This window comes from Petromyzon marinus, chromosome 14, assembly GCF_048934315.1.
Source record: "Petromyzon marinus isolate PM22_M1 ecotype Great Lakes invasive population chromosome 14, UKy_Petmar_22M1.pri1.0, whole genome shotgun sequence".
NCBI classification, from domain to species: domain Eukaryota; kingdom Metazoa; phylum Chordata; class Hyperoartia; order Petromyzontiformes; family Petromyzontidae; genus Petromyzon; species Petromyzon marinus.
Genome location: NC_133680.1, coordinates 4,370,633 through 4,392,496, shown reverse-complemented (window position 1 = coordinate 4,392,496; position 21,864 = coordinate 4,370,633). Strand labels below are relative to the sequence as shown.

General features: G+C 51.0%; 1 protein-coding gene across 5 annotated transcripts in view; it reads left to right on the top strand.

Annotated features, from left to right (window-relative positions):
• DOCK4 (dedicator of cytokinesis 4) overlaps positions 1–21,864 on the top strand; it is a 140,882-nt gene that overhangs the window by 59,403 nt on the left and 59,615 nt on the right. For 3 of the 5 annotated variants that reach the window (XM_032954306.2, XM_032954305.2, XM_032954304.2), the window contains exons 8-12: positions 8,371–8,412; positions 10,198–10,349; positions 11,417–11,498; positions 17,757–17,817; positions 20,811–20,964. In XM_032954306.2, the coding sequence (XP_032810197.1) occupies positions 8,371–8,412; positions 10,198–10,349; positions 11,417–11,498; positions 17,757–17,817; positions 20,811–20,964 (491 nt within the window). The remainder of the gene's footprint in view (positions 1–8,370; positions 8,413–10,197; positions 10,350–11,416; positions 11,499–17,756; positions 17,818–20,810; positions 20,965–21,864) is intronic. The other 2 variants (XM_032954308.2, XM_032954307.2) reach the window with 1 other exon arrangement.

Here is a 21,864-nt window from a genome sequence, read left to right as displayed (position 1 = left end):
GTGATCCAGAACAGAGCGTACAACGTATAACGACGCAATACCCGTTCCACAAGTACGAAGGAGACATCAACAGCGATGCACTCCGTAGCTCCTGATGCGGTTGCCTGGCTTGACCACCTCGATGTGAAATTGTAGATGTTGTTCTGCGTCAGCCATAGCGAAGAAGAAGAAGAAGACCACCCGGCTGAGCCACCTGGCCAGTTTTCAGGCGGGTCCTGCGTTGGGATGTTTGGTAAATTCCGCTCGTGAGCGTTTGACTCGTGGGAAGAAACCAGAGTGCCTTGAGAAAACTCCCACGTACGAGGGGGAGGGGTGACGCTAAAAGCTCCGCACAGATGGATTCGATCAACGTGTTGTGTGCTGTGTGATCTGACCACCTTGTGGACCAGCGGGGGGTTTAGGAGCATCACAGATTCGCACGATCCACCAACCCTACTCCTCCAGGCGTGCGCCACCACGCCCGTCTCTTTACCGGCAGTGTTGCCACCTGCCATCGCCTCATCATCATCATCGGCCATGATCTATCCGCTCCTGTATGAAGGCCTACCTAAGCTGTCGTCGTCTCTCACGGTTCTGCGATGTAACAACAACAATAACAGTCGCCGTTCGCCAACAAGTGGCGGTGACATCACCAAGGGGCTTGTGCCCGGCCAGGTGCACTCCGAGGCCATTTGAAGTGTGGAAGGCTCGCTGGCAGGAGGTCACGTGACAGACCCAGCTGCTTTGGGTTGACTGACTGAGATGACTGTCAAGACGCACCAGCTGTGCCCCCTGCTGTGTCAACTTACTGTGTTTTTTTATGCGCCCGCCGCTCCGCTCGTCGTTTGGAGCGTCGCTCCTCTTCCCTCCGTTGTTTGTTGCTGTTGGAGGGGGCGACTGCCTTCAACTGCCCCAGCAGCATCCTTCGCGAGCCTCTTCCACAGGAGGATGTAACAATCGACGTGACAATTCCCCCCCCCCCCCCCCCCCCCGGCACCTGCACACCGTTGGGACATCAACCGGATCGCGAGGTGGCCAAGAGATGGCAGTCCACCCAATTCATCCGTGCGGAGCTTTTTGAGCGTTCCCCCCATCGTATGTGTGCCTGCGTTGTCGCCAAGCTCTTGCCTTCCGCTGATAAGAGGCCATCGACGAATTGGCCGAGCGATTGAATGAACGGCTAACGACAAATTCGCCCGCACTTGCATTTTGGCCATGATGACAATCTTGAGTGGTGTGTCGCAGACATAGGCGCAAGGTACTGTGTGTGTGGCTCAAACTTGTCTGCTGGTGGGTTGATCTTTTTGCCGTGTTTTGTGTAAAACGTCGACGATGTACGTAAACCCGTGGTCGGGTGGGAGGGAAAAAAAACTCCGAAGAAAACGCCTCGCTATGACAATCCGCCCAGCGGCTTCCGAAATGCTGACTCTGGGCGGTTTTGACGATGCAATTTTCTTCAAGGCAATGTTGGGAGGGGTGGGGAGGAAGAGAGGCTGCGGAGGTGTGGAGGGTTGATTGTTTATTTATTTGCCTGCCGTCGCCAATTATTTCACGTGAGACGGACGGACGGTCGGACGGTCTGTCACTCGGCCGGTCCGGGGCTTGGCAGGGTCATTCGATCGCCGCCTCGCAAATCGGCCCACCCGTACCCGCATCAACGGCGTTGCCATCACCAGGCAGTGGAATGTAAATACCGTGCAATGAAGGGGGGGGGGGGGAAGGGGAAAGCAACATTCTAGCTACCGGGGCAAGGGGGGACCTCTTCATCGCAGATCTACTGTAGGACAAGCGGCCGTAGCTTTTCGGCGGAGTGCGAGCCGTATGCGGGAAATGTGTGTCGACCCCCATTTGATTGGGGGCGCCACGGTGGTTAGGAGACGTTAACTCCCTCGCCTGGTATGCAGGAGGTCGTGGGTTCTATCCCGACCCTGAACCCTGCTGCATGTTTGGAGTTTCCTGAATGCACTCATGTGATGATGGTGGTGTTGATGGGTCAGTGGATGATGATGGTAGTGGTGGTGGTATCGGGTGGGTCGATGATGATAGTGGTGGTGGTGGTGGTGACATTGAGGTGGGTCGATGATGGTAATCGTGCTATTGAGTGGGAAGTAGACGCAGTCATCCTCACGCTTGATAACTTCTGCCCGCTCATCATGGTCATCGGACACTGAAATAACGCCGCTTCGCCGACAGATAATTCCACCGCTCATTTTGAATCCGGCCGAGTGGCTCAGTGGCCGAGCAAGTCCCTCGCTATCGCGAAGGTTTTTGCGAGCTCACATCCTAAGTTTGGGGTCCACTCTGCCTCATCCTTCCCTCGGGGGGGGGGGGGTGGAGTTCACAAAAGCCGTGCCAATTTGTAGAGAAGTCAGCAGCAGTTGTCCTATGGAAATACTCGCCCCCCCCCCCTCCTCCACCACCATCGGAAGATTTCCACCATCCTCTCCGGCAGGGCAGAGCAGTTACAATGCCTCCGCTCAATGCTCATTATTTGGAGCGGCGGGAAAATCACTTCGAATCTCGTTCACAAAATTAACACGTGTTAACCGCTCTCTTTCCCCCCCCACCCGAATCCCTCGACTGATCAAAACAAAAGCGCGTCTTCGAAGCCACGCTTGATTGGGATTGACTGAATGTGGAATTCAGCCGCCGGTGCGCCGTGCACAATCGAAGCCGTTGTTCGATAAACGTAGCCCAATTTCGCCTTTTGCACGAGTTGGAATTGAGACTATTTTTTTATTTTGTGAGCGTAGGTGGCGGGTATTGTATCCTCGCTAATCCCCCGCCCCCATTCGATGTGATCAGGGATAGCAATTTTTTGCACCGCCCATTGCTTTTATTTTTTTCCACACGCAGAACGTTTCAGTTGAGTCTTCGTGCGCAGGTTTGCGTTAACCCTGTCACGTGTGGGGTGCCGTTGAACATTGGACGTGCGATAATTTCATCGCACGTTTGGGTACGTCGTGACATCACGGTGTTCGTTTTAAAGGGGAAGGGGGGGGGGGGGAAACTCCGATGACCAAATCACCCCTCCCCCCCTTCCCCACAGGGGAAGCAGTTCTAGCTTGATGTCCAGGCTAGCGATCCGTTCAACGTCTTCAGTTGAGGCAGAGCGAGCTGTCGCGATGCCGTCGGGAATGCATCTCTCACAGCAGGAGTTCAGTACGTGGGCGATCGTCTGATCAGTTCACTTTGTGTCGACGATTTGTGAAATCGCCCTGAATGCGCGCGATCGTGTGCCTGGTCTTGGAAGCTAAGCACGGGTTGAGCCTGGATAGCGCTCGATTGAATTTACGCCTTGCACAGCGGGTTTGTTGTGGCATGCGAAGGTCAAGGATGACCTGTGTTCACTTTGCTTCTGTGTGTTCTGAGATGGATCGATATCCCAATGTGAGACCCACAATGGCAGGTGATACTTTGACAGGTCGAGTGAGTGGGGTCTAGCACCCATCTACCTTTTTGGGACCTATTTGGCATCACTCTGCGTGTGCCAGTTTAACACGTGGTAGGCTCTCGCGACAAATATCATCCATAATAGAGGTTTTGGGTTAGATTGTGTAAATATATAAATGCGTTGTTAAACCCGCCGCCACCCGACACAGCCAACTAGTAAGGGTTGTCACGTAAACAGAACGTGGCCAATTTGTCACTAGTACAGCAACACCGGTGTGTTGGATTGTAAATGTTGTGGCTTGGCTTTCCAACACACCGGTGTGCTGTACTAGTGACGAATTGGCCACGTTCTGTTTACGTGACAAACCCTTACTAATTGGCCGTGTAGGGTGGTGGCGGGTTTAACGACACGTTTATATATTTACGCGATCTAACCTAAAAAAAAATCTATTATGGATGTGTGTTCCACCTCGCAGACCTGCGCTCCACGAGATGCCTCTGCTTTTCATCCTGAGGGGGGCCTGGAAACTTCTTCTGCAGTGCGGCTTCTGATTTCTCCCCCACCCACCACGACCTGTTGACCTCCCTCCTCCACCGTGATATCAATCCGCTAGCCGGCGGGGCCGTTGTCGATGTTCGAGAGGCACGACTGAAAACTCGCGACTGTCTATCCCGTAACTCTTCGGGAGCACCTAGACCCAGTGAGCGCTCTGTTTTCCCTAACGTCAGTGTCTTTTCGCCGCACCTTTTTCGGTTTTTTGTTTTTCACATCTTTGGATTCCACCCCGATTGACGTTTTCTATGGAAGTATTTGAAATGTGCCCACGTACTGGTGCTTTGTGATCTTTAGATGAGAGGCGCTGTGTAGAGAAATACATTTGTGTTTTTATTAAATCTTCGGAGCATCCCAAGGCGGGAGCTTTGTTACGATGTTCATGTCCTTGGGCAACCAGGCAGGCAGACAGAAAACTTGAGCCACGAGCAGGTGACAGCCCACTTAAATCACAGCCGTCTCATTCAAACGAGATCCGTGCGAGCAAAGCGCATGCACGGCGTGCGGATGCGACACCTGATGCAGCGTGAACGTGCAAAACGGTTTAAAAAAAAACACGCGTCGAAATGACAACTTATGATACAGGCGATACGCGTTTAAATATTTTAGACATTGCCAAGTAGCATCAGTGCGCACCGGGGAGGCCATTATTCAATGCAGGCTGTGACAACATTGTGAGAGATGCTGATAAGTGGCCCTTGTGGCTCACAGGGCCTCTTACCACTTTATAAATCATGTTAACAGTGCCCTTTATTTATCCAAGAAAAGCCTCGCTGAGTGACAAGACTTTCACGATGGGCCCGCATTGGAATGTTTGGCCACTGCCACGACTTGGTGCCGTTAGTTCCCGTGGGATGAAACCACGGTTACCCCAGTGGTGGATAACACTCACAACTCCATACAGATGGATACAAGACTCCGTTGGCTTTGGCCTCCTCACAGCTTCAAGATTATCACGCGGAGCGTTCCCTGGCAGTGTTCCCACCCAAGAACTAATCAGGCTCAACTCCGCTTAGCTTCCCAAATCTTAGCGGGATCTGGCCGCGTTCTGGGTGAATTGTTTGTAGGCGGAATATAAATGGAGTAATTGGTTACACACTTCACCCGCTATCGTAATTACTCACCTTAATGTTCAGAAATTATGATTGAAAAAAAAAACACACATGCATATTTATGGATTCGTTGTGTTGGCTATTTATTTAAAGTTTAATTTAAAGTTAAGCATGATGATGGTTTCTTTGCTATATCTTTTGGGTGTTTATTTGTTTAACTCATTTGCATACGGGTTAATTAACCAATGCCGTTTATTAGGCGGCTGAAGCCGGGTGTTAGTTAATCTTCTCTCTCGCAAGCGTCACGTTTATTCGCTGCCGCCGCTTCGCCTGACATCCGTAATTTTAATCACAAGAAGGGGACTCGCAAATGCACGTTCATATATGTTTCTATATTTTATTCTTCCCGCTGGCACAAGTGGCTTTTAGTCGAAGCAGCTGAGCATAAGAATTTGAAAATACGGTAGCGATTATGCCCTGTTGTGTGGTGCGTTTCTTTTCTCTTTCTGTTTGCGTTTGCGCATTTTACAAAGGTCTTTTTTGGCTGCCAGCCACACATGCTGGTGCCGCTATACCGCCAGCTGCCCTAACTATTGCCTGTGCCATCTCAGCAGTCACAAGAGCGAACCATCAAATGACCCACTTTTGATTATATTTATAATTCGATATGTAAACGAAGTCTTGATTTTCGGGTGGGGTTTTTTTTGTCCTTCCTGCGTGAGATTATTCAGCCTCCCTTCGTGCACACACAGCGGGTGAGATTTTTTTTTAAATTAAGATCAGATGCAACTGTGCGGGTTTTTTTTCCGTGAAAATCTCACGAGCTCGTTTGCCACTGCGTTACCCCCCTCTTTGCATTTCCTCCTCCACTTCTGGTTTTAATGCTCGCGTGCGTGCGCGCGTGCGCGTGTGTGGTGTCGCGGTTAGTGAAGATTATTTGAACCGGTCCTGGGCCCTCCCCGAGGTCGCCTCAGCCTCAAATGAGTACCTGGTTCGATGTGTAAGCATTGTCACTAGGGAGGCAAAGGCGGCCTGGCGTGGTACCGGCCACCCACCCTCCCCTCGTGTGCCGTGCCGGCCTTCATAGGTGCTACTCGCTAACAGCACTTGCCCCAACAGTCTGTTAGAGGCTATAACGGGGGGGGGGGGTTCTTTATCTTTTGCATATACTGTACTGTATTACGCTTTACTAACACTGCAGGCAACGGTGGATCTCGGTCAAACAGATATTTTTGGAAAACCCTCTTGCGTGCGTGTGTGCGTGCGTGTGTGTGTGCGTGTGTGTGCGTGTGTGTGTGCATGCGTGTGTGCGTGTGTGCGTGTGTGCGTGCGTGTGTGCGTGTGTGTGTGCGTGTGTGCGTGTGTGTGCGCGCTCCGGTTTAGCAGCAGAAGTCTCACTCCGAATTAGTCGAGCGGCAATATCTTTTAATCGGTTGCGTAACGCTGTGTGGAAGCTACCTGGTCAATCGCTCTGCACGAAGCTTCAGGTCTTCTCGGCAACGGTCATTCTCTCCCTTCTCTACGCTTGCGAAACGTGGACCCCCCTAATGGAACATCTTCGCTGGTTAGAAACATTTAGGCTGGCGTGCCTATGAACCATCCTGGGTTTAACCAGGCTGGATTGTGTGAGGAGCTCACAAATCCTTGAAAGATCTGGGCAAAGTCCCATCGGTGAGCTCCTCCGGCAGGCAAGGCTGCATTTGCTGGGTCATGTAGCCCGCATGCCCAGCCACCGCATGCCGAAACAGCTTTTGTTCGGCCGGATAGAGGGGGCTAAACGAGTGCGGCACGGGCTAGAGAAGAGATGGAGTGATGTGGTACAGGAGGACGTGGAGCTGAGTGGACTTGACGTTGACTGGTACCAGCGGTGTCAAGATCGGCCTCAGTGGAGGAGGCTCGTAAAGGACGCTACTGGGCAGTTGGAGGCAGTCGCCCTCCAACAACAACGGAGGGCGGAGGAGCGATGCTCACAACAACGAGCGGAGCGCTGGGTGGCTAAAGCACAGCAAGTTGGCACAGTAGGGGGCACAGGTGGTTCATCAGCCAGTCGTCTCAGTCAGTCGACCCGTGGCACCTGGGTCTGCCCCGTGACCTCTTGCCAGCGGGCGTTCGACACTTCACGTGGCCTCAAGGTGCACATAGCCTGGCACAAGCGTCGTGGTGACGTCACTGCCACTTAGTGGCGAATGGCGGTTGTTGTTGTGCGCTTGTGTGTGTGCGTGTGTGTGCGCGTGTGTGTGTGCGTACGTGTGTGCGTGCGTGTGTGTGTGCGTACGTGTATGTGCGTGTGCTCCGCGGCATCGATCAGCTGGATTTAACCACGCGCGCGCATTCCAGCCAGGGCATCCTGCCGTCGCTACGCTCCTGCATGTGGTCGGAGTCCCGTGTCGCCGATTTAAATTTTATGGTGCCGCATGCAAGAAGCTCCGCTGATGTATGACCTCCGAATGCAAGAGATGGTGGTGGCGGTGCGGCTGCTGCTGCTGCGTAAGAGCGCGAACAGAGGACGGTGTGGCAAAATCCGTTGTTGTACCTTACTTCTATGCTGCCCGCCTTCACCCGCGTGCACTGACCGGTGCGGCACAGTTACGATCGAATGGAGAGGTCCTCCTCTGGCAGCGGGATACACAGGAGGGTTGTCATCGTGTACACGTGTACGCATAATTAAATAAAAACTGCGCTTTAAAGCCTTCGTGACTGCAGGGATTCATCTTCTGGGTTCTTTCGGTAAAGTCACGTAGAATGGAGATAAAATAATGCAAATAATAATAACAGAATAAAATTCTGGACTGTCCGGAAGACAGCGCTGTCTCCCGGACAGTCCTGTTTGTTCACCTGAGGAAGGCTACTTGTGTTGTGGCCGAAACGTCGTGAGAATTTTATTCTGTTATTATTATTTGTATTATTTTATTCCCATTCTACGTGACTTTACCGAAAGGACCCAGGAGATAAATAAAAACTGCAAAAAAAGCAGAGACATCCAGCCTCCTCGGGAGTGTAACGGTTAATCCACTCGACGATTAAACTCGATTCTTACGCTCGCGGTACGTACGACGAGCCATGCCCGTGAGAATCCATTCATACTCAGACGAGACGATCCCGTGGGTCGCTCTCAAAATCAGGGGGGTGGAAATATGCAGCAGCGGCGCGGTCCAAACGCAAGCGGGAGCCGTCCAAACACGACGGGATTAAACGCCCACCTTGTCCTCCCCACGCCAGCTACGATGTCCCTGTCGGTTTCACTCCGCCGCCGCCGCCGCCGCCGCTGCCACTGCTGTTGTCATCGCGCGACACGTTCGCCGTTTACGTGTCCCTCGGGATGACCTCTCCTTTGTTCTCTCCTCCCTCCCTCCCTCCACGGTCTCCCGACGGGCATGCCCGCTCGCGCACAAGCATGCTCCCAATCGGTGCCGCGTGCGCAACTGTGTCGGCCGGGTACGTTGTCGTCAGCGCGCCGGCTGCCCCGTTCCTGTTCCATCGCTAACCACGAACGCGGTTTCATTCTGTGCATGGCCTTTCCCCCCCACGTGCTTTTGCTTTGTCGTGGAATGCTGTGGCGTCCTGTGTTCAAGAACAAAGAGCGGTGATTCTCTCGGGCTTGCCATTGGATGTGTGTCCGTTAACGCATCAGTGCGCGCATTTGCATAGTGGTAATAGTTTTTTCCACGTAAATAATCGAGCGCATACGCAAGATTCTGCTTTCGTGATGTCACTGTATCGACGTGTGAGAAACGGTTACTGGAATGATGTCACTCGGGTGACATAATTACACACTCGACCATAACCTTCAATTATTTTGTTGTCTCGTTTATGAAACATCTGACTCGTGACAATGCTGTAGCATGGCACTGATGTGAATATAATGACATGACAGAGACATCACCGCATCACTATGAGGGCACTTTAACACAACTTAAGAGTCAATAACGAATCATTATATGACAGTTTATGACATGCAGAATAAATGCTTGTCTACACGACTAAAGTTGTATATTTTTTTTATTTTAACTAAAACATTTGGAGTGTAACCATAAAATCATCTACTTGAGCCCATCAGTTTGATAGCAAGCTTGTGTGTTTGTGCACCCAAACAGGCTTTGTGTGCTCATGTGTTTTGTGGCATCTGCATCTGTCAGTGTGGGTACAATCGTTGAAAATTCCACTGTGTAATTTTCAATGTTGGCATGTCACCATGGGATTTTCATTATATGCATGTTTTGTTGAACTTCTTTCGCACCATACATAGCCAACCATGCTGGGATTTCACCGTGGGATTTTCATTGCGGGGTTTTCACCGTGGGATTTTCATTGCTGGGATTTTACCGTGGGATTTCCATTGCTGGGATTTCACCGTGGGATGTTCATTGCTGGGATTTCACCGTGGGATCTTCATTGCTGGGATTTCACCATGGGATTTTCATCGCTGGGATTTCACCATGGGATGTTCATTGCTGGGATTTCACCATGGGATGTTCATTGCCGGGATTTCACCATGGGATGTTCATTGCGGGGATTTCACCGTGGGATTTTCATCGCTGGGATTTCACCATGGAATGTTCATTGCTGGGATTTCACTGTGGGATTTTCATTGCTGGGATTTCACCGTAGGATTTTCATTGCTGAGATTTCACCGTAGGATTTTCATTGCTGGGATTTGAACCTTATGGCGGTACCCTCGGGTACCATAGTACCCCGGTTCTCGCATAATGCCCGTGATGCAGTCATTTTGCAGCAATCGACTCATCTCGACGAGCTGTACACGATGTACTATGAGGCATATGAGCGTTCAGGGTTTCAGCGCAATCGTCCTCGAAGTGTTTTGACATCGCGGAGTAGCACTGATTTCGGATTAATTGGTACCCCAGTCGCGGAGTTAAGTACACACCTGGAAAAAATAGTGTCCCAGAAATAAAATATTTAATTGCCTCAGCAATTTTTTTTATTATTTGGTACCCCAGGGTACCGCCATAAGGATAATTTCATCATGGGATTTCCATCGCTGGGATTTCGTGGGATTTTCATCACGGGGTTTTCATTCCTGGGATTTTACCGTAGGATGTTTATTGCTGGGATTTCACCATGGGATGTTCATCCCTGGGGTGTCACCGCGGGCCATCTCCGTGGGTTTCTTCATTGCACCATTTACTTGTGAGCACCTCCTTAACTGTGTGCCATCCCTCCCTTGCCCCTCTCCTCCCCTCTAACCGGAATTCCCGGCAGTCGGAGAGCCGCCTCCGTCGGCCCGAGGGCCCCCGGCCGCCGGCATCGCACCACCTGCAGCTGGCGCTGCGCAACTTCACATGCAACGTGTTCGGGGACGAGGCCGAGGTCCTGTTCTCGCTCTATGACTCGCGCGAGGCTCGCACCATTAGGTCAGCCGCCAACGTCGTATGCCCCCACTCCCTCCCCCACTCCCCCACTCGTCGTCGAGATTCTTAAGCCGGGTACACACCCAAGCAGTTCCGGTTGCATGCGACTGAACGACTTGTATGTGTGCACACAAGGGTGAACGTCTCTGCAACTATTTGTGAATGGTTGCACAATTGGTTGCTCCCATCGTGATTTGAAGCTTTCGTGACTGCAGAAATCCATACTCTTTGGTTCTTTCGGTAAAGTCAAGTGGGTAGAAATAAAATAAAACAAATCATGACGTTGTCGATCGAAACGTCGTAATTTTTTTTACTTGATTTTATTTCTACCTACGTGACTTTACCAAAAGAACCAATGAGTATGGTTGCTCCCAGCGGAGGCTTGACTCGACTTCCAAGCATCAATCTGGATGGCAAAAATTGTACCGACGTGTTTCATGACCGAGTGACGTGTTCGTGAACTGGGGTTGGTCTTTTCTTGGATACGCCGTTCAAAATCTTTGTTGCGCAACTACTCGCTCTGGATGTGGCATTGTGGGTAAATTTCGCGATTTCGAGTGCGATTTGGTTGCTGAACTAAAACTCAAGACGTTTGTCAATAGCACTACCCTCAATGAACAAGATATAATGTGACGTTTCAGGCAATTGCCCTCCTTTGAGTTTTTGTTTATTGTGTTCATGGACCACTGCCAATGCAGTCGCACAAACATTTATTGCGTTGCAGAGCGCTCAGCTGTGGACCTGACTTTAGGTACAGGAATGATACGGGTATAATGGTGATGCTCGTGACTCATCAGCCGAATCCCAGCGGTGTCCCTACTCAGTACCGTGGCACTGCGATCGCCGCGGCCTGCGGTGGGAACACCTCCGATGCGTCCTCTGAGGGCACGAGTGCGATCTGCTCGTTTCGCCCCGGATGTCAGCAGCTGGACCCACGACCGAGACGCCGACCTGTAATCGCTGACCCAAGTCGCGTCCATGCGGGAGAAGCGATGAACGCCTGCGCAGTCCTAATCTACGCGCTCCCGGTCTTGTTGTCCCACCTACCCCGACCCCCTCCCCCCTTGTAGCGAGCGTTTCCTCGTTCGGATCGAGCGCAACGGGATGCCCAAGTGCTGCGAACGGCTCGACCGCCAGTGCGTCCTCTTTACCGTGAGTCACCGCCCCCGCGCACCGACGAACGGGCGCCTCTGCACACACGGCCGGCGGCGCGTTCGGCGACTCGCCGCGGGCGCGGCCGGCGATCGCGACCGCGAACGATCCTCGAGAAACGATCCGGCAGGCTTGAGTAGGGGGGTGTAGGTGCGGGGTACGGGTTTGTACGTCCACGCCTACCGCGTGTCGGCGAAACGACAGACGGTTTCAAGCGTTGCTGCAGCGAGTCTGGCCCCCGTCAGTTTTCGCCGTCCTGCGGAGATTCGTGAGAGCGCGAGGCTGTCGATCCATGACTGCGTGCGGTGATCTTCAGAGATGGGGGAATGCGAGTCCGGATTTCTGAAGGGGCCCCCGTCAGAGGCTGGTCTCCCTGTCCTCGTGTCCGTAAAGCATCATGAATACTACGGGACTGTCTTGAGAGAAACATTTTAACCCTTTCCCGTTCAGAGACGTCTGAAAGTTGCACGGAGGGTGCCCCATCCACCGCTGAATCCCAGAACGCGTGAGCGGTTCAGCGTTCATTTTATTCAGAGAGGCGTAGCGCCGCTGTTTTAAAGACATTGTACTCACCGCAGAGAACTGTAGTGACACGACCGCACTCGATGGTGGCTGGTGTCAAACTCTGTCACACGCCCTCTCCGCATTGCCTTCTACATTTCTCTGCGGTGAGGATAATGTCTTTAAAAACAACGGCGATATGCTTATCGTAATGAAATTAAGAAAAACTTGATGAGAAACACATACGTCATAGGAACAAATAAAAGTAAAAACTCACCACGTTTGCTATTGACGCCACCTCGTTGCAAAAATATATATATTGTAAAACCGTTTTCTATATTTATTTTTATATGTTTACTGTTGACAGTCTGCTCCTGAAAAAACCGCACACGCACACACACGTCAATGTCAAACTGTTGGCCCGTCACCTTTATAACATTGTAAAATTTTAAAATAAATAAAAAATCTCGGGGCACAGTAACGCTTGAAGGATATAATAGAGGTGCCGGCAAAGTTGGGCTCAAGAGAAACGCGAGCAAAACAAAGGTCGCGTGCAAACGATATCTCTTAATTATCAGAGATATCCGGAGTATGCCTTGCACAGTTGTCAAAGGCAGACTGGGATCAGAGTGAGGAAAGTAGGCGAATGGTGGAATATTTGTTGAGTGCTTTGGTAAAAGTGAACTTAATGCAAAGAATGTTGAAAATATGCCTGAAAAGGAAATTTTAAAATCAGCCCTAATTGCCTGCTCTTGGCATGGCTCTGAAGCTTTGACATTGACAAATAAAATATGAAAAGAAAGCACGCAAGTGTGTGGAGAAGTAAGCAGGGATGCACGCTGGAAAGTGAGGTGAGAGACAGAGAGAGAAAGACACGAGGATCCTACCAGGGACGTGCGCTCAGGAGAGGCAGGGGAGGCAGAGCCTCACCTGTCATACTCCAATGAAAATAGCTGTTACAAAGAAAAAGAATAATCAAATAAAATAAATATTAAGATTTTTCCACTGATCTGTGTTTCAATGTCATTTCTGTACTATTCCAATAATTTTTATAGTCAAAATCGACAAATTTGCGGAGCTCCGCTGCAAATACAGGAAGAGACGTGAGGTGAGGCAGCAACGCGCTCAGCCTCCCCTCTGATTGCGCAACCCCTCAGTAACTGGATGGAGCGCGGGCAATAAGCATGTGCCTGTTAGTATCTCTCAGTGTGTCACCAATGTAATGTTTGTAGACCCCTTCATTTCATGTCCTCGCCTTCCATACTCCAGGTAACATATTTCACGTATGTGTATAAAGATATTTAGGCTCGCTGATCTCGTCATGAAACTGCAATGAAAAAGCAGCAGGGGAGGCAGCTATTACATCTGCCTCACTGAGGGGGACGTGTCTAACACGCCCCCCTCAGTGAGGACACGCCCCCTCAGTGAGGCTACGCCCCCCTCCGTGAGGCCACGCCCCCTTCAGTACGTGAATCTGGCTCTGACACTCGCCACTGCCTCCCCAGCCATTGACCTCACCGCACATCACTGGATCCTACAATGCGCGCACATTTAGAGATGTTACATTGACGGTTAAGAAAATTGAAGTGGGCTTGGACAGAGCACTTCACCATGGTAAAATCCCAACAAAAAAAATCCCACAGTGAAATCCTACGGTGAAATGCCAGCATTGAAAATCCGATGGTGAAATCCCAGCAATGAAAATCCCACGTTGAAATTTCAGAAATGAAAATCCCACAGTGAAGTCCTAGCAATGAAAATCCCATGATGAAATTCCAGTGCTGAAAATCTCATGGTTAAATCCCAGCAATGAAAATCTCACGGTGAAATCCCAGAAATGAAAATCCCACAGTGTAGTCTGAGCAATGAAAATCCCACGGTGAAATTCCAGCACTGAAAATCTCATGGTTAAATCCCAGCAATAAAAATCCCACGGTGAAATCCCAGCAATGAAAACCCCACGGTGAAATTCCAGCAATGAAAATCCCACGATTAAATCCCAGCAATGAAAATCCCATGGTGAAATCCCAGCAATGAAAATCCCACAGTGAAATCCTAGCAATAAAAATCCCACAGTGAAATCCCAGCAATGAAAATCCCATGGTGAAATCCCAGCAATTAAAATCCCACGGTGAAATTCCAGCAATGAAAATCCCACGGTGAAATCCCAGCAATGAAAATCCCATGGTGAAATCCCAGCAATGAAAATCCTACGGTGAAATCCCAGCAATGAAAATCCCACGGTGAAATCCCAGCAATGAAAATCCCACGGTGAAATCCCAGCAATTAAAATCCCACGGTGAAATTCCAGCAATGAAAATCCCACGGTGAAATCCCAGCAATGAAAATCACACGGTGAAATCCCAGCAATGAAAATCCCACAGTGAAATCCCAGCAATGAAAATCCCATGGTGAAATCCCAGCAATGAAAATCCCACGGTGAAATCCTAGCAATGAAAATCCCACGGTGAAATCCCTGCAATGAAAATCCCACGGTGAAATCCCAGCAATGAAAATCCCACAGTGAAATGCCAGCAATGAAAATCCCCATGTGTGAGTTAACTTGGGGGATGGCAACAGCTTGGGGGAAGGCCTTCATCTGACAGTGGCAGGGGCGGTGATGGTGGCTGTGATCTCCAACTGTGAAGTCAGTCGATCCGCTCTCCACTCCAATTATATTATGTTGGTTGGCTACGTACAGTGTGAAAGAAGTTCTATATGCAAACATACAAGGGCAATTATCCAGAAACATTGGCTTATTTTACATATTTTCGTTGCAGTGTGGGTGACGCTTTTCTGTGACAGTGTCGTGTGCAATTGTTTACCCCCACTGCCAATGCAGTCCATTATATATTTTTTGCGCGTGGATTATAAGCTTCCGAAAAGCATACGATGGTGAGTTACTCGGCTTTTGAAGCGTGAGCCTGGGAAGATGATGAAATGAGTGGTGATGCACACACGAACAGCCAGTTAGATATGCGAGTGGAGTGGCTTGGAGGGGTTCATCATGCTAGTCTTTGTGAACTCAGGTATTCTAGTCTCTCCACTAAGGCTGTGGTAGAGCAGCAGCCCAAGTGATTGGGAGTTCGTTGTGTAGCTCGAGTTGACCTGGAAGTTGTCTGCACCCAACGTGTGACCCGCTGTGACCCCCCCATCCCGTGTCTATAATTTTCCATCAGCAGCAGCGGTAGTGCTGCGGCTACTGCTGCTGTGGCTGCTGTAGCTTTTGTTGCTGCTGCTACTCCTGCTGCGGAAGCTGCTGCTCCTGTTCCCAGCTGTGGCTGCTACTGCTGCTACAGCTGGACGGGTGTGAGGGTCTGGTAACCCCTCCACCTTCAATTATCTACCACTAAACCATGTGAAAAAATATATAACGAAGCTTGTTTCGACACTTCACGTAGCCTTAACGTGCACATAGCCTGGCACAAGTGCCGTGGTGACATCACCGCCACTTAGTGGCGAATGGCGGTTGTTGTTGCTGCTACAAGCTGCTGCTGCTGCAGCTATTGCTGCTGCCAGTTGCGTGTGGCTATAATAATAATTGGCAGCGCGAGTCGGGTGAAGTCTGGGGTCGACGCAGGCAGTGCGGTTGGTGGGGTGCCGGAGTGATCCGTGCAGCCGTGTGGATTTAATTTGGCTTAATGTCAACTCGGCTCCGCGCTGCACAACAAATTCTGACGTCTGACAGGAGCGGGTGCCGTGCGGATAGCGCCGTGGCTTTGGCACGCGGGGAGTCAAAGATCTCGCCATGCGGCGTTTGTAGACCTCTTTACCCAGGAGAGCCTCGCTGAGTCTCGTGGCTCTTTTCACAGGAGGGCGCTGCCAAGTTTCAGGCAGTAGGCGGCAACGATCGCGTTGTGCTGGATAGTCCCATTTCAGTGATTTGCAGGTAATATTTCAAATCTGGCAAATTTGAACCGCTAGAATTTCTCTATTGTATGTAGGGTGTGTAGGCATATATGCCTACGAAAGAAGTTTATTTTGGGGGGGGGGGGGTCGACAATTGTTGTAAGCTTGTTGAATCAACTTTTTATCTTCCACATCCGGACGGTGGGGGGGGGGGGTCCACTTTCTATAACTTTTTGATTCAGGCCTTCTGAAAGGCTCTTATAATTTAGTTGACGGACAAACGGAACGCCGGGCTTTTAGAGTAGATGACGCCGGCACTCGATGGCCCACGCTTGTGAACGATGTCACGGGATCCTTAACGTCTGAAGCAGACGGCTCGTACCTACAAATTTGACGGTTAATACATCTGCCGTATTCATCCCTGCGACCGCTCAATTCAAACCGTTTACTTCTGCACTACCGCTAGCCATGTGGGGTAACCTTTTAAATACTGGCGTGGTGCGATGGTGTGGCAAACTTACGACGCCTGGCCGCCTTTGTCTCCCACACACTCACGAAAGCACAAAGATCCCCCGTGTAGCCTTCACAGACTGTTGGGGCAAGTGCTGATCACGAGCACCTAATGAAGGCCAGCACGGCACACGAGGGGGTGGGTGGCCAGCGCCACCCCCGTCCGCCTTTGTCTCCCCAGTCACAATGTTTACACATCGCACCAGGTACTCATTTGAGGCTGAGTCGACCTAGAGAAGGCCTAGCTACCGATTCAGATAATCGTCACCGGTGTTGGCCAGGAGCGGGAATCGAACTCGGGTCGCCGGGCTCGCAGCTCAACGTGATAACCCCTACACACTTGGACACAAAAGACAAAGGCACTAACACGCGGAGACACGCACAGACACGCAGTGTGCATCAACTGAGCGCGTACCTGTCTGTGTGCGACCGGAAACGTTACATAAGCAGCCCTTCTGCGTGTGAGCACTTCCCCCAGCTCCCGAGGGGTGACAACCCTGGCAACAACAAACAAAAGGAGTTGTGGAGCACTCGCACTCCAGGGTATGCTGCAAATGAACCATTTAACAAAACCTCGACGGCCCTCGGTTATGTAATATTTCCAATCAACACTTCGTCAATCGCAGCAACGCAATCATTGTCACGGGGAGAGTCGCACATCGTAATCTATAGTCAGGGCGGTGCTCGCCGCGTCATCGCGGTCGCCGCGGTGAAAGCGGCACCCAATTAGCAGGGACACCGGTTAGAGTCGCGTGGAGGGAGCGCGCCCGCCGGCCACAGCAACGTAGAAGTCGGGTCGGCGGATCACGCAGTGATGAAGCCACGACGTGTGTGATGCTCACCTGTAAGTGGCAGGTACAGCAAGTAGGTGTGGTTTTTTGGAAAGATCTTCCTGGGCCTGCTTGGGTTTTCTCCGGGTACATCTTTATTTTCGGGTAAAATGGCTCTTGGACGGAGCTGGTTAAACGTCCCAAGCAAGGCATTCACTCCTTCGAGCTTTCATTGTCACGACGGCCTCGTAGGTGAATATGCAACGAAACGGTAGTGATTATCTTATTTCTAATTTAATCAACCATCGGAATACGTTTGGCTGCGTGGACCCCAGCTGATATTCCCTTGGCCCTAGTTTGTTACACCGTGCCCAAGTAAAGAGCCACGTCGTGATTTTAAGGCGCCTGAAACGGGCGTCCAAAATCGCGGAGCCGCTCTTGTGACCTCTGCTCGGAGTAAACGCCGCTGGCCACTCGCCGTGCGACCTGCTGCTGTTGCCGCCACCACCGCCACTGTTACCGCTGTTACCGCTGCTGCCGCTGCCGTTGAGGGTGCCCATCGTCCTAAGCAGCAGCACGCTCGTGCTCGTGATGTGTCGCTTCTCGTGATGTGTCGTTTCTCGTGCAGGACCTGGGAAGCAGCGAGCTGAGACAGGACCTGTACGTCGTGGCACACGTCATCCGCGTTGGTGAGTGGTGCCCGCACTCTGGACAGTCACCCACCAACCCACCCACCCACCAATCCACCCACTCACCCACCAATCCACCCACTCACCAATCCACGAACAAAGCCAACCCCCTCCCACCTACCAACCCACCCACTCACCCAAATCCCACCAACCCACCCACTCACCAAGCTACCCACCCACACAGCTACCCACCCAACCACCCACACAGCCACCCACCCTCCCATCCAAACACCCACCCACGCAAATATTTTTGTCACAATTCTATCATGGTCATGTTATGAGACGAAGTGTCCTCTGCAGTGTCTCGGGAGACCAGAGCAGCAACGCTTTGAGAACGGCCCAAAGAAGTGAACGTCACGGAATAACTTCTGAGATCTCTTCCGACCACTTCTGGTGTACACAGTCTGGGACAGCACTGAGCAGGCGATATTGTCAGCCAAACCATAGTGTGAATTAAACGCAGTAGTTCTATGATATCACCTTCCACGGGTCGTTTCCCAACACAGGTTTGTTTAGGCAACGCCCTGCATGGGAGTTTCTTCTTTTGGCGACACGGCACCCGATAATATAATCGGAATAAAACTTAGGGTTGGGGAAAAAACAAAAATTGTAATAATTCCCGACCTCCCATGCAGCCGCGCGCCCATTGAGAGTGGAGACATTTGTTGGCTGCGTGTGAAGTTAGCCGGGCTCCTGATTATCTCTTGGAATCGATGCCGCTGTGTTCTCTGACTCGTAACTCTCGCCGCACACCTTGCCGACACAGCCCGACTGTGCCAGGCAACTCTCGATGGGGTACATTAGCGGGCAGAGAGTTTGCGCCTGCGATCGCTATCCCCTGGCACTCTGCGCAGCCACATCAGAGTCTCTCGGCTCGTTTGCATGCTATAAATCTTAAGTTTCTCGGCTTGTTTCGATTACTTGAAACGGAATGTCGTACTTTTAATTACAAGTACGCACTATAGGTTTTGATGGAGCACTGGAAATAAGTTTTTTTACGTGCTTTTCAATAGAAGTACCTCTGCAAATGTGGCGTCTTTGATTTAATTGCATCCCATTCGTTGTGTCGCGTTGCTTTAATAGAGTTAGGGATGCAATTATAGAACAGTCCTTCGTCATGTTTGGCATTTTATGTGTTTTATTTTGCATGTTTTCAATTAAATGGAAAACTAATTTATTTAGAACTGCCTTTTGTGGTTAGTTTGTTATCCTTCCCCCGCACCTCTGACTTGCACGGTTGGCTATGTACGGTGTGAAAGAAATGCAACATACACACATACATTGCGGTGCATGTGTCGTACTGCACTGTACATATAGTTTTATTGTTGCGTGTTGAATCGTAATTGAGTGTTTTTCCAGATATTTACGCGTGAATTGTAATGCGTTGCTTGCTTTTGTGGTCAACAAATCATGTTTATATTGTATTGTATTACAATGCATTGTGGTCCACTATGTATGTCAGTCATGATTGTTTCGCAATGCATTGCATTATAATGCACCGTGTTTAAATCGATCAAGTCTGCATGTATTTCAATTTTATTGTATGTGCCGGATGTACTTTTGGAATTGCATTGTTATGTATGGCACTGCTATACACATGCATAAATCATTGTATTCATCGTAATTATCATTCAATATCATCATCATCATCGTCGTGTTATTTGTGAAACAATTAAATCTTCAACAAATTAATTGAAAACTAAACTACATGTTATTTTACCAGGTAAGACCCACTTGAGCTACGTAGCACTTTTTCAGAAGCCACAAACGATAGCTCAACGAAGTGGCTCATTTTTTTGCCACCAAATAATCTGAACGCATGATGGTCATTATAAATGTGGATGGAAAAACCTGGAGGACCCGGAGAAAATTCAACGCGAGCACGGGGAGAACAGGCAAACTGCAAATATACAGGCATTGTCGGGGTCGGGATAGAACCCACGACCTCCTGCATACCAGGCGAGGTAGTCAACATCTCCTAGCCACCGTGGCGCCGCGGTGCTGCTGCCGACGGTGCACGAGCCTCGTGAACAAAATAAAACAAAACGTCCGAGAGGTGATGCTTCGGGCAGTAGCCCTTCTTCACAGCAGCACGGAGAGGCTCGAGAGGTTAGAGTGGTTATGAGTTGGAGACCGCACTTCACGCCTGTCTCAGAACTAAACAAATAATAATAATAATAATATCTTTACATATAAAATTCAAAGCACTGGTGATCCGTCATGCCCAGAGCAGCCGCGGTAAACAACAGAGCGACACCAAGCCGCCTCCGCTTCTGACTCCCATCAGCGGACGGGGCGCACGGGGCGCCGAGGGCCGAATCGACTCCACTGGATCTGTGAAATAATTAATCAACGTAATGTCGTGGCGGCCGCCTCGACTCGCGCCGTGAAAGCATAGTGGGGTGAACGAAGTCGGTCTGAAAAGCGAATTCGCTGAGCGCCCAGTGAGCGCTTTGCCTTCTCCAGCTTGTCATGTTTATTCTGGAATTCCCCCCTCCAAGGTCGTACGCAACATGTTGTGTGTCATGTACGTGCAGCCCTCGTGTCAATCATCACGCGCGCTTTCAGATGCGCTTCTGCGCTGTGTCGTTCCTGGGACTTGCTACGCACCCTGGCCCAATCCAACTTGTCCTAGCGGTTAAACCGATGTCTCCATGTTGGCCAATCAAGAAGAGGGTGGCGATGATGAGGATGAGATAGCGCCTTTTCCGCTTTATTGTGGACGTTCGCGGTTCGAGCCCCACAGCCGCCCTGGTTAATACTGCGGATGTTGCGCGCCAACGTTAAATACCTCGTGGTGTTATTAAAAAACAGAGGCCATGTGTGCCAGCCTCATGGTCCGACATTGGTAACATTTGCCCCACATTGAACCGATAACAGAACTCACCAAACCAACCGAATGCAGGATTCTCATGAAAACATTTTTATCGTGCAATCCGTCGCGTCGCGGAGCATTTCCCCTGAATCTCCGGCACTCCCCCTGCGCCCCGCAGGACGAATGCTGACGGACTCGAAGCGCGCCGCCACCGGCGCTCCGTACCGGCGTCCGCACGGCTGCGCTGTGCTCAGCGTGGCCGAGCTGCTCGCGAGCAACGAGGCGGACTCGTGCCGGCGCGCCGAGCGCGAGTTCATGCTCAAAGTCTACACGTGAGTCGCGCGCCACCGCTGCAGCGCTGCCCCGGCGGCGTCGCCGCTATCGAGCGCGCGGGGCCGGTGGCGCGTTGTTTGCGACGGAAAATAACTTCGACTCCTAAACGGCGCCGCCGCCGCCAATCGTTCGCTCTCGTAGAGCGAGCGAGCGAGCAAGGGGGAGGGAGGGAGAGAGGGAACAGCCTCGGAGGCACCAGGGAGGAACCGCAGACGAGCCGGGAAGGCGGCCGCGCGATGAGCCGGCGCCGATAACTGTGCCCAAGCTCTGCCGTCCTCGATGTGTGTGAAGGTGCTATCAGCCAATGAAATTCGTGTTTCGCGCGTGTGAGGGAGGAAGTTGTTTCCATCTCAGACGGAGTCCGAAATTTTGCTGTACTGTCTCTTGTGCGATCCACCAATCCTCGCCTCCACAGTGCTGGATCGCAGCCTGAATGTTTAACCAGAAAACAATGACCCCCTGGCTATCGAGAGAGAGGGGGGGGGGGGCGGTGAATTTGACAGGGGGTTTGGGGGCCGAAGTTATTCTTGCGCCACTCGCACGCTTTAAACGACGCGAGTCTCGAGGCTCGGGAATTGCTTTCTTGTGTAGGCCAAGGGCGTTAATCTGCTGCTGCCATTATTGGGTAACGTCGACCGTCCCGTTAATTCGCCTTACTCAATTCGCCAATTATTTTCTGAACTTTGCGCGCTCACCGTAGGCTTCCGCTCGTCGTTGACGCAAATGTATTCTACTAATATCATGAATGCGTGACACCGACCGTTACGTTCACTTTTTTGCTTGCTCAATTCGCCAATTATTTTCTGCAGCTTGCGCATTCATCGTAGATTTTTGCTGACGTCGTTCGAGCAAATGTTGCGTCCGCTAACGCTTTGCGGCGGTTGCCTCGGATGCGAACA